At 36.5% G+C, this 15,031-nt stretch overlaps 1 protein-coding gene across 8 annotated transcripts in view; it reads left to right on the top strand.

The window, feature by feature from the left end:
• Positions 1-15,031, top strand: part of TASOR2 (transcription activation suppressor family member 2) — a 66,089-nt gene that overhangs the window by 45,050 nt on the left and 6,008 nt on the right. For all 8 annotated transcript variants that reach the window (XM_079107541.1, XM_079107543.1, XM_079107542.1 and 5 more), the window contains 4 exons: positions 458-1,337; positions 2,538-2,967; positions 6,222-10,064; positions 14,158-14,283. In XM_079107541.1, the coding sequence (XP_078963667.1) occupies positions 458-1,337; positions 2,538-2,967; positions 6,222-10,064; positions 14,158-14,283 (5,279 nt within the window). The remainder of the gene's footprint in view (positions 1-457; positions 1,338-2,537; positions 2,968-6,221; positions 10,065-14,157; positions 14,284-15,031) is intronic.

Below are 15,031 nucleotides of genomic sequence, written 5' to 3' on the forward strand. Positions count from 1 at the left end.
TTCTTTTTCCTGTTTGTGTATTTCTTGAGGTGCACAGTACATCTGTGTGTAATTTAATACATGCATTTTGGAGTGATGATTTTTTTAATTAATGTCTAAATTCTTTAAATTGTATTTAATTGAGCAACACATTAAAATAGATCTGAGAATTGAAAGCAACCTCAGTCTGACAGTAAACTTAAATGCACTCTACATAACATCTAGAGGTTTTTCTTAAATATGTCAGCTTTTCCATTAGTACATTAATTTTCCTTTCCTTTTTTTCTTTTTAATTCTTTTTACTTGTTCATGGACCTTTATTTTATTTATATGCTGTGCCTCACATATGCTAGGCCAGTGCTCTACCACTGAACTATGGTCCCATTTACTAATTTTCAATAAGTCATAGTAATATGGCACAGAATTCTATGAAAAGGAAATGTTATATGTGTCCCTTTTTTTTTCTTTTATGTTAAAGCCAAGGGAGAAACTGCTTTACAGCTTCAATCAAATATTTCATCAGATGACCAAAAAGATGGAATTAACATAAATACAGATCAACCAGAAAGTACCACAGTGGCTCATGAAGATCTTCCTGAAAACTCCATTATGAACTATGACTCCCAGGCCCTAAATATGTTAGCTGATCTTGCATTAAGTTCTGCTACCTCTTGCACACCATCTTGTGAGCCTAGAATTCTTCCCTGCTCCTCCGAATTGCTACAGAATGATGTTTTACTCTGTAAAGAAAATTCATTGCATGGTACCTCTGACCATGAATATCATAGGGGTGTTAAAAGTCAAAAAGGTGTACCGTTGCCCAAACTGTCCTCTGACAGAAAGAGTAATTCAGGGTCAGACTTAATTGTTAACCAGGAAGAAGAGTGCTTGGTACCTTGTCTGGCCCCTGATAAAGCCCAGTCACCACCTCATGAGGAAACAGTAAAATCTTCAGATGCAAACCAAAACTCTCTTGTTGCTGTGGAACATTCATATGCCCTGCTCCTTGCAGAACATTCAAAGAAACATCTACAGCAGAGAGGGTTACCAGGCCCTGCTTTTGCCAAGAATGGGACTAAAGGTCCTGAAGCTGGAACTCCAGTGGGAAAAGTCATGCCTTTTCGGCATCTACATAATACCTCCCCTCTACAAAAGGTTTCTTCTGTGGATTCATTGATAAAGCGCAAAAATCGATTTGTATCTTCCCACCTGAAAGATTTTTATTGCTCCCATAGCGTGCTTAGCTGTGATGGCTCCTTTAAAGTCACTTTCACATGTGAAACAGAATATGCATTCAACTTAGATAGCAAATATACCAACAATCCACTGGAGAAAACTGTTGTAAGAGCACTGCATGGGTAAGTATGAGTAAAACTTGATGAAAATGATTGTAATTTTTCTGTTGAGTTAGACAAGATTTTTGTGCCAGACTTTGGGGTAGGAGAAAGAAATGTGTATAAAACCAGTTATTTGTTGAGAATACTAAGCAGATTTGTTTACTAAATTTAGAATAAGAGGCAGACTTTGCCATATTGGTGATTACATGGAGAGTATTTAAAGATACCTTTAACCTCATAAATGTCTTTCCATTTTACAGAATTCCATCACCACTTGTAGTCTTTGAGTTAAAGGTTTTAGATGAGATCTCAGTGTAAGAGTATAAGACATAGAAATAATGCTTTTTAGGATGAATTCCAGACGAACGTTTTTAAAAATTATTTATTATTAAAAATTATTTCTTACTAATAATCAGATTGATAGGAATAAGTGATTTTGCATAGGCTTATTCTAGAAATCTTCCTTATGGAAGTTTCAAGGCAATACTAGCAGAATGCTTAGATTTTAGAGTAGGGTAGGCTTGCATCTAAGCTCTTCCCATTTATTACTTCCTGTGACCCTAAGTAAGTTTTGTGCTTCTAGACAGTGCTTCCAATCTTTATTGTGTATGTAGCTCATTTAGAGATCTCATTCTGGTGTATTCTCTTTGGGGTGAGGCCTGGAGGTGACATTTCTAGTAAGTTTCCAAGTCTCATTATTGAAGGATGACAGTCTGTGCATAACACTTTCAAAAATGGGTTTAGCAGGAGCTACATACTGAGATTGTTACATATATTTAAGACTTCTGCACAGTGACTGGCCCATCGTGATAAATAGTAACCATCACAGTTAGAAGCATTCACTGTATTGCTTTCTGTCAGTCAGTTCACATGTGACTAAATGGACTTTGCATATATATCAGACTTCTTTACTTGCCCATGTTTATATATACTTAGGAGACTAGGAATTAGTCATGTTCAGATCAGAGTTCTGCCACAGGTGTTGTGGTTTGAAAGAACTCACTTAAATGTTCTCATTGCCCTTCTGTTTAAAATGGGTTAGATTTAAAATGTTAGATTCCAAAGGCATTTGTTAAATCAACTTCATGTTTGCTTATTCATTCCTATCTGTGTAATTTTTAAAATAAAAACGAACACAAACTACAGTTCTAATGGAGGCACTTACTTATAAGAAAATCACATAACTATTTCAATTTTTTTGTGTGTTCTTTAAAATCTTAGGCCCTGGAACACTAATTTGCCTGATAATGTGGAAGAAGTGAAGCTTTTACTTCACATGTGGGTAGCTCTGTTTTACAGTAATCAGAACAAAGTTTTACGATCATCCCGAAAAGTGGTAGAGCACAGCAATCCAGCAAAATATGTGTCTATAAATAGCACTTTAGAGTCTTTTGAACTCAGTGAAATTGAGGAGTCCTCCAGTGTGGAAAGATGTTCCATAGAACCTGTGTTGGAGACTAATGAAACATCCAGGGGTCATGCTGCAGAAATGTCCTTCCCTGGCCCTAACTGCTTGCTTCCTTTGATTAAACCACCACCTGCCAGAGGTTTGGAACTCTGTGTACAGAATGAACAGAAAGAAACTTTTGCAACAGAGTGTCATACAGATAACTCAGAAAACCAGAATTTCATCTATTCCTGTAATAATGAGGTAAGAAAAACTGAATATTATGAATGTTGGCATTATGTTTGAAGAAATTTCATGCTTTTTTTTTTTTTTTTTTGGTATGCAAAATCACATTCAGAGTAAGGTGTTTTATTTTAGGACAGTGGTGTAAAGGATTTTAATGCCAAAAAATTGGTTTTCATAAAGTGTTGCTCTACACTGTCTGCAGTAGTTTATCATCCTGATTGAAAAACAGGAGTAGAAAAAGGTCATAGGGGTGTAGGGTGAGGACAGATGATCTAGGGGAGCCACTATAATTATGTCACATACTACTTTTATAATTTGGGGCAAATTACTTTGTTCTCACTGAGCATTTTTATAAAAAAGGTGATGCTAATACTTGTCACGTCTTATCTAGATATTAAGAATCACATGTTAATAAACATTAGAAAGGCTTTGTTAAACCTTAAACTAAACTTGACTATACCAGAATTAATTTTGAAGATAAATAATTGAATAGTAGAATACTAGGCCTGTGAGAGGAAAATCATTGCAGTTAATGATTTCTAAAAATGGAATGAACTCTTTTGTACCATTGTTTTCAGCTGATGTTCAATCAGACCAGATAATCAGATTCTAACAGGAATAAATCAGAAAGTCGTTACATAATTCTAAGTAAATAGATTGACAAAATGCCCAGATTTACTCTGGAATAATTTTGCATGGGTTTGGGCAGCACTTACGAGGCGGGCAGTGTTTCTATACCAGAGGTTACTAGAGACTTGGAGGTCCGTGGTGAGCCTCAGAGGATGAATATCTTTAAATGATGATGATGCATAGTAAACTGTCAAGCCAAGTTTCAAATCCAGACAACTTACCAGCAACTTGAATATATTTATGTGTGTATATATACTTTCAGAATGTGTATAATTTATTTCTGAAGATGGGGTTGAGAAATTTTTATCTGATTCTCAAGGAGATACATAAAATCCAGTTAAAATTACTACCTTAGAATGATAAAATATTTACAGTTAGGTGAAATTCCTTTACTACCTGCCACACTAGTTTCATATATAGTACTTTTTGATGTGGTAGTGTGTAATTATTAGTATTAATCTTTGGAATGATTTTTGGCAAACACAAAAATAGGATATAAAGAAGTATAAAGGAATATTTAAATTAAAGATTGCTAACAATCTCTAATATATACAGGTTGCATATTCCTTATCTAAAATGTTTGGACCAGAAGTACTTAAAATTTGACAATATGTTAGATTTTGGAATATGTTCAGATTTACTGGTTAAACATTCCTAATGTGAAAACCCCCCAATCTGAAATAGTCCAAAGTCCAAAACTTTTTGAATATCATGATAGTGCTCAAAATTTTAGATTTCAGAAGTTTTTCTGTTATCTTGTTGGATATTTTGGCTGCACCTCTAAGGCACACGTGTTATGCTACTCCTTCCTCAGCAAGTGGGCACCCGGAATGTGAAGAGTATTCTAGCATAGTAGGCACTAGAAACCAGTAGTATGTTGCTTTTAGTCATCTAAAGAGCAGTTCTTTATATCATCAGACTTTTTATTGTGGAGACATTGTACACTGATAATAAAATATATATATATATATAAATATAAATTTGAAAAACACTTCCTGACTCCCAACATAATGTGCTTCAAGACTTGGTAGGCAATCTGTGAGCATAGTGGTCCAAACATTGCAGGGATACATAAATTATGTAATCAGTCCCTTTTACTATATTCTAGATAAGACCATTCTGGAGGCTTTCAACAGAAATAAACAACCTCTTTATGGGAGTAATCAGAACTGTCCTGAGGTAGTTCTACTAATATTTTACCTAAGTTGTTCTTTCTATTGTTTAAATCATTCCCTTTAGTTTGTAAATGCAAACTGCATTGATAAATTCTGTTACTCTGTGGAATAAGAGGTATGAAAGTGAAAATTATCTCCAGTTTTAAGCAAAGAAGGTATCTCGGGGAAGGAACCTTTATTTACCAGAATCAGTTATTTGGAGTATGGGGGATAATAATTAATTTACTCTGTCTCATGGAAAGTACCAAATGAAATTATATTTATAATCTAATTTAAAACTGATATTTAATAGGAAAGTTAGCTTTAAAAGTTATCTCTTGCCAGGTGTAGTGGTTTATACCTGTAATCCCAACTGTTTGAGAGGCTGAAGCAGGAGGATCATAATTTCAAGACAAGGATCAAAAAATTAGCAAGATCCTATCTCAGAATTTAAAAAAACACCTATTTAAAAAAAAAAAAATTAGGCTGGGGATGTAACTCAGTCTTTCCTAGCATGCTCAAAGCCCTGGGTTCAATGCTCAGTACCACCAAAAAAAAAAAAAAAAAGAAGAAGAAGAAAGAAAAAGCATCTTTTAATCTCATTAACAGCAAAGTTGGGTACTTTTTGTTCAGTGCCACATTTCTGAATTGAGATATGCTGTTTGGCAAACAGAATGCAGTAGTCTAGCCACTTTTCTTCCAAAAGTGTCATTTAAAAAGTTATAATTTTTTAAAACTGGGCATGGTATCACATGCCTGTAATCCCAGTGTCTCAGGAGGCTGAGGCAGAAGGATCACAAGTTCAAAGTCAGCCTCAGCAACTTAGCGAGTCCCTAAAGCAACTTAGTGAGATCCTGTCTCTAACTAAAATATCAAGAAGGGCTGGGAATGTGCTCAGTGGTTAAGCACACCTGGGTTCTATCCCTGGTACCAAAAATAATAACAACAAAAGGCTATACAATTAAAGTTTTGGCGTTCTCATCTATATATATCTTTTTTTTTTGGCCGGGGTTGGATACTGGGAATTGAACTCAGGCACTCAACCACTGAGCCACATCCCCAGCCCTATTTTATATTTTATTTAGAGACAGGGTCTCACTGCGTTGCTTAGTGTCTCACTGCTGTTGCTGAGGCTGTCTTTGAATTCATGATCCTTCTGCCTCAGCCTCCCGAGCACTGGGGTATAGGCTTACGCTACTGTGCCTGGCTTATATATACTTTCAAGGAAGAAAAATTCTGCTCTGGAGGATATAGCTCAGTGAAGAAGGGAAAAAAAATTTTTTTGATAGTGTTTTAAGCCTATTGAAGATCTAAGAAGAGATGGATTTGCTTGATCACTACCCTCTGGTAGTCTTGTAGATTAGAAAATTCAAAAGAACAGACACAGACTAAATAAAATTGGTCCTTGACTTTTCTGTTCTTCACATGTGTAATTGTGTTTAAAAAAATCTGTTTGACATTTATTTATTTTTATTTTTGTCATTTCAGGTAATTATGGGGAAAGCCAAACAAGAATCATCAGATAAACTAGAGACTTCTAATCTTGTGCTTTCTGGTATTGAGAATATGCAAACTAATGGACCTTCTATCGCTGGTGAAGAAAAAACCTTTCAGTTACTTGAAAATACTACAGTGGCTTCTTATAATGATACAGTTACACAGGCCACATTCACCACAACTTACGATGAGGCCAGTAGTCACTCAGGGGTACATCAAAAGTCTGCATATGACACTCTTGAAAACAAAGTTGATGTATTTCATGCAGCAGTGCAGCCAAAAACAAGTGCTGTACAGGATCTTACCCAGCATAACAGCCCCATAAACAATGAATGTCAGCCCTCCTTGGAAAGGATGGATGATGATATGGAGTATGTGATGATTAATCTGGAACCAGTTACTCTGACTTTTGAAAAAAATGCCTGTGTACCAATACATTCAGAAGTAAATAGACCTGATAAATCCACAGTCTTTGATACAGCGCTGATTAAACAAGTATCTCCTGCTGTGAGTCCTAGACATCCCATAGCTACATTGGAAAAAGTGCAAACACTGGGTCTTAGGGATGTTCCATCTCTAGCAGTGTCAGGACAGAAAGCTACTAACCACCTTTCTGCCTCCTCAGTTAGTAGAGAGGCACTTGCTCAAGAACTGTGTTCATTACAGAAAGAGAAGCCTCTTCCAGTCTCATCACCACCATCCAATAAAGCATTGATAATGGAAGCATTATCATTAGCCAGAAGTTCTAATTATCCATTACCCAGTGAAGAAATGAAAGACTCTCAGGATTGCAGTTTGCAGACTCAAAATGTCTTTAGCGTATCTTCAGAAGAGATTATAGAGCCATCCCAGGTTGAAGTAGTCTCATCATCAGCCTCGGCCACCTTGGGGAAAGGGTATTCCCATAACTGTATTCCACCAGGAATTACTACGTCAGATGGCTCTTTAGAAATAAGGAAGAATGACAAGAGTAATCTAAGTCATGAAAACACAAATGTGGAATCATTGACTTCAACATTTGCCCAACAAATCAGCCCGTCCGTGAGTAGGGAAGAGACCAGTCTGGAGTTGTCGGAGGAAGATTCTGATATTGACCTAACTCTAACAATATCACCACCTACAAGTCCCAAGGAAGAAATGGCAACTGATGAAATAGAGCAACTTCAGGAGGCCCCAGTATCAAATTTAGAACTTCAGGATATAGCTGAAGAAATAGTTCAGCCAGAAGAGGTAACCCTCGTGGAAAACAGAAAAATTAATTCAGCTAGTTACATGTCGGTGTGTCCTGTGGTATCAGAAGAACCACTAGAAAATAAGGAAATAAAAAGTGATAGTTTACAGCCAGTTACTTTAATACTTTCTAAAGAAAACTGCACCCTTGAGATTGCAGAAGAAATTAATGTTACCTCTGATTTCCCCTTTGATTCTCTAATTGAAGAAGTGTCACCACCTTCTAGTCCTGACCCCCCAGTAGCAACTAAAGAAACACGACCTTCTCAGGCTGTGTCTCCATGTAGTTTAGAACTTCATGGTATACAGTGTGAGAAAAGTAACAAACTGTACCAGATTGGTTCAGGAGATTTAGCCATAACTGAAAAAGAAAATTCTTTTGTTAGTCCTAACCATCCAATGGGACAAGGTGACTTGACTCAAGTGCAACAAATTCAGTTTTCTGCTGAAATACCTCTAATGTTAACCAATAATCCAGGAAGAAAAGGTAGACCAATCCTTCCTGGTAAAGTAACCGAGGAAATTGTCCCAAATGAGCATAATGAGGGTTTTTCTTTCTCAGAAAAGGTGCAGTGCTACAATGCAGTATTAAACAAGTCTGCCTCAGCTGCCAGATACAGAGGTAATGTCAAGCCTTCTGTCGAAAAACTGGTAAAATCAGGAAATCCATTGCAGCCAATTAGTATAGAGAACAGAAATTTGGACTTACAACATCTTGTCTTAGAGTCCAGTGAACCTTCATTTAGTTCTAAAAAGATTATTGAAAATAAGACTTTGGCTGACCGATTAGTTTCTACAACTGCTCTAAGTGGAATCGTAAATGTGTCATTAAAACAAAAGACCAACCCTAAAAGCATTACAAAAAATCTTTTTGAGAGTGATTTGAAAACAGATGCTGGTGGTTATATGCAGGTGAAGTCCATGGACTCTGCCTCCATTGATAGAGCTGATGTTACACAAACATACATGCACCCAGAGAGCCCAAAACTTGGTTCTTCCTCAGATAGCACTATATTCACCCATTGTACACAACCAGGGAGTGTAGAGCCAGGGTTCCAAACACAGGAAATATCAGTAGTCAGAATGGCCAATTTACTTAAGAATAGTGAGACGAAAGCTGAGTTACATGAAGAAAGCACAGATCTAGGTACTGTAAGCCTTCATTCTAACTCTACATCTTCAACAAAAGGTGAACAAAAAATTCACACACCACAGGATACGTCAACATGTGAAATAAAAGAGTTGCTGAATGGTGGATTTTTTCCCATGTATCCTGGTTCATACCAAAATACAGCAGATACCAGTGAAAGTATCAGTAAAGGGACTTCTGCTTCCTCTGACTCTCTTGTTTGTGGAATCTCTAAAGAGCATATTGACAATAAGAGCCCTAGAGATATATACAGGGCTGAGGCTGATTTTGAAACTCAAAGCAGAGACACAGAGATGAGGGTGAATTCAGACATGCATTATGAACCACTTTCTGGAGACTCTGATCAAGACTCTCTTGATTGTAGAAATCCCAAATTAGACATGGAAGATTCATGTACTATGAGAAATAGTCACACCAGCAAAAAAGAGGATGCTACAAAAGATAGTTATGAGTCTTTCCTAAACTCAAACAATAGTGATAATGAAGCTTGGAGTTATAAAACAGTTCCAGGGCTAGAGACTAGCTTTCCTCCCAGAAACAGGACCTTTGGATTAAAGCAAGAAGATAAGTGTGTGCCAAGTTATGTCCAAATACGAGATCTCCATGGTATCCCCAGAACCTATGCTAACTTTACTATAACGAAAGAATTCAAAGATACATCTAGAACTTTGCATAGCCTGAGGAGGCAGCCAGGTTTCACTGCAAACTGCAGCCTGCTCAGCTCCTGGACAAGTACTTGGCAGGTGGCAGATGACCTCACCCAAAACACATTGGATCTGGAATATCTGCGTTTTGCACATAAAATTAAACAAATAGTAAAGGCAGATTCTCAGAAATCTACCTCTTCCCCCAACATCTTTCCAAAGGAGTCACCTACCCAAATCATGGTTGGAACTTTACCTTTGACAAAAATACCTGAGGCCCCAGTTCTGCATCCCACATCCAAGAGCAGAAGCCCCATTCTAGTCACAATTGTGCATCCAGATGCTAGACAGCAAAGTCAGCACAGAAGAGGCCACCCACCCACCCATATGGACAGCACTTCCTCCTTTTGGAAGGAGAGATGTAATCACAGCAGAAATCTTACAAATTCTCAGAAAAATCAGACGGTTTCATTCCACCTCAACAAACTGAAATATAATAGCACTTTGAAAGAATCTCGGAATGATATTTCACTTATTCTCAATGAATATGCTGAATTCAATAAGGTGATGATGAATAGCAACCAAGTTCTTTTACAAGATAAAGAATTAAACGTGGCTTCTGGAGAAGCCATGTCCCAAGAGGTGTATCCATCTTTTCCAAGACAATCAGCCTCCTACGAAGACATGATTACAGACTTGTGTGCCAGCTTGCATGTCAAACTAAAAAGTGTTATGAAAGAAGCTTGTAAGAGTCCCTTCCTGTTCTACCTTGTTGAAACAGAAGAAAAGTCTTTCTTTTTAAGAACAAAGGTAAAGTTTTGAGCTTATTATGCTTTATATTATTGATTGCCTTCTAATTTTTAGTGTATTTTAGAACTAATGTAGCAGTTTTGGCCTCAGAAATTACAATATGAGGTGGTTTTTAGGTTTAATAGCATAGTCTTTATCTGCATACTAAGTGTTTGTCTACAAGTGTTTGTCTACAACTTTGAAGATTTGTATGATGTTACAAAAATTAATGCAAAAGACTAGTTTCACAAGTTAGCAGTGCACACAATCCCATATTCAAATGTACGTACAAATGTTCACTATACTAAAATACGGGTTTTCCAGAAATTATTACCTGTGTTCCTCTAGTAATGTGAATAATTGACCAGGACTTTTTTTTTAAAGAATTTAACCTTTGGGGTTTTTGTTGTTGTTGTTGTTGTTGTTGTTGTTTTTACATTTTGTTTTGAATGTAGGGTTGAGGAGCAAACCCAGTGCCTTACCCATGCTAGGCAACAAACAGCTCTACCACTGAGCCGCAATTCCAGCCCTTGACAAGGACTTCCTTTGGTTTAGGATGTCTTTTTTTTTTTTTTTTTTGACCATTAGGATAACCAGTGTTCCTGTGACTACATGGTCCTTTATGTTGGTGAAATCCTGACTTGGGAGGAGCCAAAGTCTATCTTGATTCACCATTAGCTTTTTCATTTTATTCTCTCTGAACTTATTTCTCTTCAGTTTGACATATTGACACCATTTAGTTTTTAAATAATTGCAAAAAGTTACATAAAGGTTATAGAAATAGTACTCTTCACCTAGATACAGCAATATTAACATTTATGAACCATTTGAAAATGTTGCATGCAGTGTTCCATTACCCCTTGATACTTAAGTTTATATCCCTGGGTACAGGATATTCTTGTATATGATCATAGTACTACCCTAAAATTTAGGAAGTTAGCTATCTGTTCTACAGACCCAATGTGGGATCACAGGTGTCTTCAATCTGAAATAGTTCCTGTCTTGTTTCTTACCTTTTATGGCCTTGGCAACTTTAAAGACATTAAGCCAGTTATTTGATAGAATTTCCTCTGATTTGCATTTATGTGATATTTACTCAAGATGTGAGCATCTATGGCAATAAGCTCCTAATACAATGCTGTGATCTTTTCAGTGCATTTTATTAGAAGGCAGATTGTGCCTTTACTAATGTATTAGCTTTTTTGCTTGGTTAAAATGTCACATTTTGCCAATGTAAAGTTAATTAGGCAGTTTGTAATTAATAAGCTTTTGAGACTGTGCAAATAATCCTACTTTCTCATCATACCTTCACCTACCCCATTTAACATCCAAATCATTGATGAGTCTTGTCTGAATCAGTTATGGCTATGATGATTGCTTACCACCTGGTGGTATTCTAATTCAGTCATTCCTTCTACATTTATTAGTTGACATTCTGCACAGTAGACCTTTCCCTTCTCTCCCATTTATTTGTTCATTCATTTGCTTTCATATATCAGTGTGGCCTATTTGTCCATTTTATACTAAAAGGATTACTATCTGTTCCTTCATTATTTTAGCACTCAGATCCACCAGTGGGAGTTCCCATAAGCTGGTTTCTATGTCCTCCTGACAAGTCTCCAGTAATTCTTTGTGCACTTCCTTACTTTGTGATGCAACCTGATGTTCCAGGCTTGTCTTGTGTTTACTGTGCCCCAGCATTGAAGTCAGCCATTTCTCCAAGGAGCTGTGTCTTTTTATGAAATACCACATTTAGAACCAAGGGCTGGGCACTGGTTAAACTCAGTGCCATTGAGTGTCACTGCTTCTAGGACCTCTCGGCACAGAGCCAGGAAATTTATATGTGTACACACAAATATGCATTTATATCTCTACATAAAACGCAAAACCAAGTTTTTGAGCATCCCCTGTTCCAATCCTGCACCACCAAGTCTGTGCTAGCCTTTCATATTTGGTGCTTCCCTTGTCCTGACTTCTTGACCTATGTCATTCCCACTGTCCCCTTTGTAATCAGACCCTTGCCTGGGGCACTTGCCCAGAGCTAGGCCCTAAGCTTACCTGTCACCACTGGGGAGCCACTGAAAAAACATTTTTAAAAGATTAATAAGAGCACGTTACCTTTTAGAGAGATCTCTTCAGCAGATGGAGAAGAGATGGAAAAATGGCAGATGACAGGGCTAACTTGAATACATTGTTCTGTGAGTCACATTTTCTGTAAGATGGCTCCTACTTTGTCATTTAAATATGTCAGATTTTTAAACTTTTGTCCTAATTTTTGGAATCTGTTCTTTATCATAGGTTTTTTTTTTTTTTTCTTCCCCCTGCCAAGGATCCTTCTATTCTCTAAGGTTCTTAATAAAGGGCTCCTGGATTTGATTTTGTTGTGTTATGCAATCCCTTGTCTTTATTCCAAGTTTCTTACCATTTGATAGGCAGTATAGTTAAGAAGGTAAAATACTGAATGATCCTCAGTCTTTCTGAAGGTGTTTGGCCTTCAAAGCAATCTGGAAATTAACTCTTTCCTTTAACTTAATTTTGTTTGTTATCTTGCACCCAGACAGACATGTACTGAATTGGGATCAGCTGAGTTGGCATCATGACCATGTACCTGTTTTGCCACAGTGAGCAAAATACTGATCTTTTTTTTTTTTTTTTTAATTTTTTTTTTTGCTTCTATCTTAAAAGCAACAAAACAATCATCTTATTTTTCAGTTCCTTTCCAGAGCAGGCGATACTAGTTTTCTTGCCGAAGGGGAGATCTTACTAATGCATTTTATTTGTAGTAGTACTTCTAGATAATATGCTTTCTATAGTGCATACATTGTTTCATGATGTTTTATCATGTGGCCACTTTTGATAACAAATAAACTTTGTGCAAAGATAAATATCTTCAAATGGATACATGCTAAAATAAACTTGAATAATGTTTTTAAAACTCAGAATGTAGGGCTGGGGAGATAGCTCAGTCAGTAAAGTGCTTGCCTTGCAAGCACAAGACCCTGGGTTCGATCCCCAGCACTGCATAAAAAATTAAAAAAAAAAAAAAAAACTCAGAATGTATCCTGGATAATTCTGTTGTGGGAACTCCTGAAGCATTAATTTGTGTTTATATGTAAGGTGAGGATCTGCAAGCACTTTTATTACTATTGAAATTGGAGTGCACAATAGAAGAGCCCAGAATGCCACGTGAATTATTTCAGTATTTTCAGTAATGAAAATGTATTCATTCTAATTGTTCATTAGTTAATAAGGGAAAAAATTTATAATTATTTCAGTAGGTTTTTTTTTTTTTTTTTTTTAAATCTTCTAAGAATCTCTTCAGTAATTCATGCTATCCATTTTGAGTGGTGATGAAATAGTCAAATTTTAGTTGTTTTGGGATCCAAGGCCAATAGGCCAAGTTACACTCTTATTTTTCAAGAGGAAATAGCAACAATTATCATGAGTGTTTTGGATATAACTAGGGTGTACAATGGAAACCCCAAATCCCTCAAACAGAAATTGTTCAGTTCAGGAGGTTCCTTCACTACACACTTTGACCTTCCCAGTGAAGCCATTCTATGTGGTATGATAGAAGCCATGTCACAGCCGTACCTCACAAGCACTCACAGTTTAAACTGTATCACCCATTGTATTCGAAGATGTAGATCGAAGGGACAACTGACACTGAATCAGTCCCGATTAGTGATAAAGGAACACATAGCTTTTGTTTTGTTTTTTAATTGGCTAGTTTTGGCACTTAAATATCTGGTATCCCCAAGGTATCTCACGCCCTTGAAGAAATTTAGATAGATAAATTTGATATTTAAGGACATACATTTTTGGTACTTCATGGACATAAATGATTACAGATTGCTTTACCTTTGAAATAAACTTCTAAATTCAGTTGTTACTAATAAACAAGAGTCATTTCTTTTATATATAAAAGGTTATTTAACAGTAAAACCAACTGTTCTTTCTGTTGCTTTGTTAGGATATAATTTAGCAAATAGGATGTGTTTTTTTGTGACTTTTTAAATTTGTTGGTTTTAGATATTGATGGCTTACTTTTAATAAACTCTAAGATAGTTCTGTGCAAGTATCATTTGTTAATAGCTATTTGTAAATCTTTCAGAACATTTTGAGGAAAGGAGGCCATACAGAAATTGAACCTGAGCATTTCTGTCAGGCTTTTCACAGAGAGAATGATAAGCTAATAGTCATCATCAGAAATGAAGATTTATCATCACATTTGCATCAAGTAGGTTTGGAATCTTTTTTTTTCCAAGAATGTATCCCCAGGAACTGAAATTGTTCTGTAGTATGAGACTCATGCCTGCCTTTTTCTGTAGGGAAAAGGCAAACACACACAACCATTGGGCCTTTTAAGTGGGAAGATAATAGAAATAAGGTGATGGGTGCACTATGGAAGACTGTAATATCACCAGGGTATTTGTAGGGCAGAGTAAGTTTCATAAACTATCTACATTATGTAAGCGAAAATTGTGAAGAGGTGAACGATTGCTGAATTTTTTCACTTGAGATAAATCTGTGTCACTTGATGTCTAACAATAAATCTTGCTTTTAAAGGACTTGGGAATATTTTCTTAACTCTGTTATGATATTTACCTAGTAGCTGACAAAAAGTAATTGCTTATTCCAAGAAGATCCAGCTTACAGACATAGACCAGGTGCATAATCCTGCTTGTCAGTAGATAGTGACATGAGCTTGGCAGCACTGACACCTATCTGTGAACTTGTGGAGACAAGACTGAATATATGTGACCTGCTGATTACTTCACAGGTCCTCAAAGCCTTAGATGCACCTGTCCTCATGAACAATTATTTTCAACCCTTGAGACCTCTTTATATAACTAGTTTTAAGAGTTCATTGAAGGCAATGATGATGAGCTTAGAAATAGTCCTTTATGCACAACCAAGTTACCAGTCAGTAGTCCAAATATATTTCCAGCTGTTCCTGGACCTTGGAAACCTTTGCATAGGAAATG

The sequence above is a fragment of the Sciurus vulgaris genome, assembly GCF_902686455.1.
Source record: "Sciurus vulgaris genome assembly, chromosome: 12".
Classification (NCBI taxonomy): domain Eukaryota; kingdom Metazoa; phylum Chordata; class Mammalia; order Rodentia; family Sciuridae; genus Sciurus; species Sciurus vulgaris.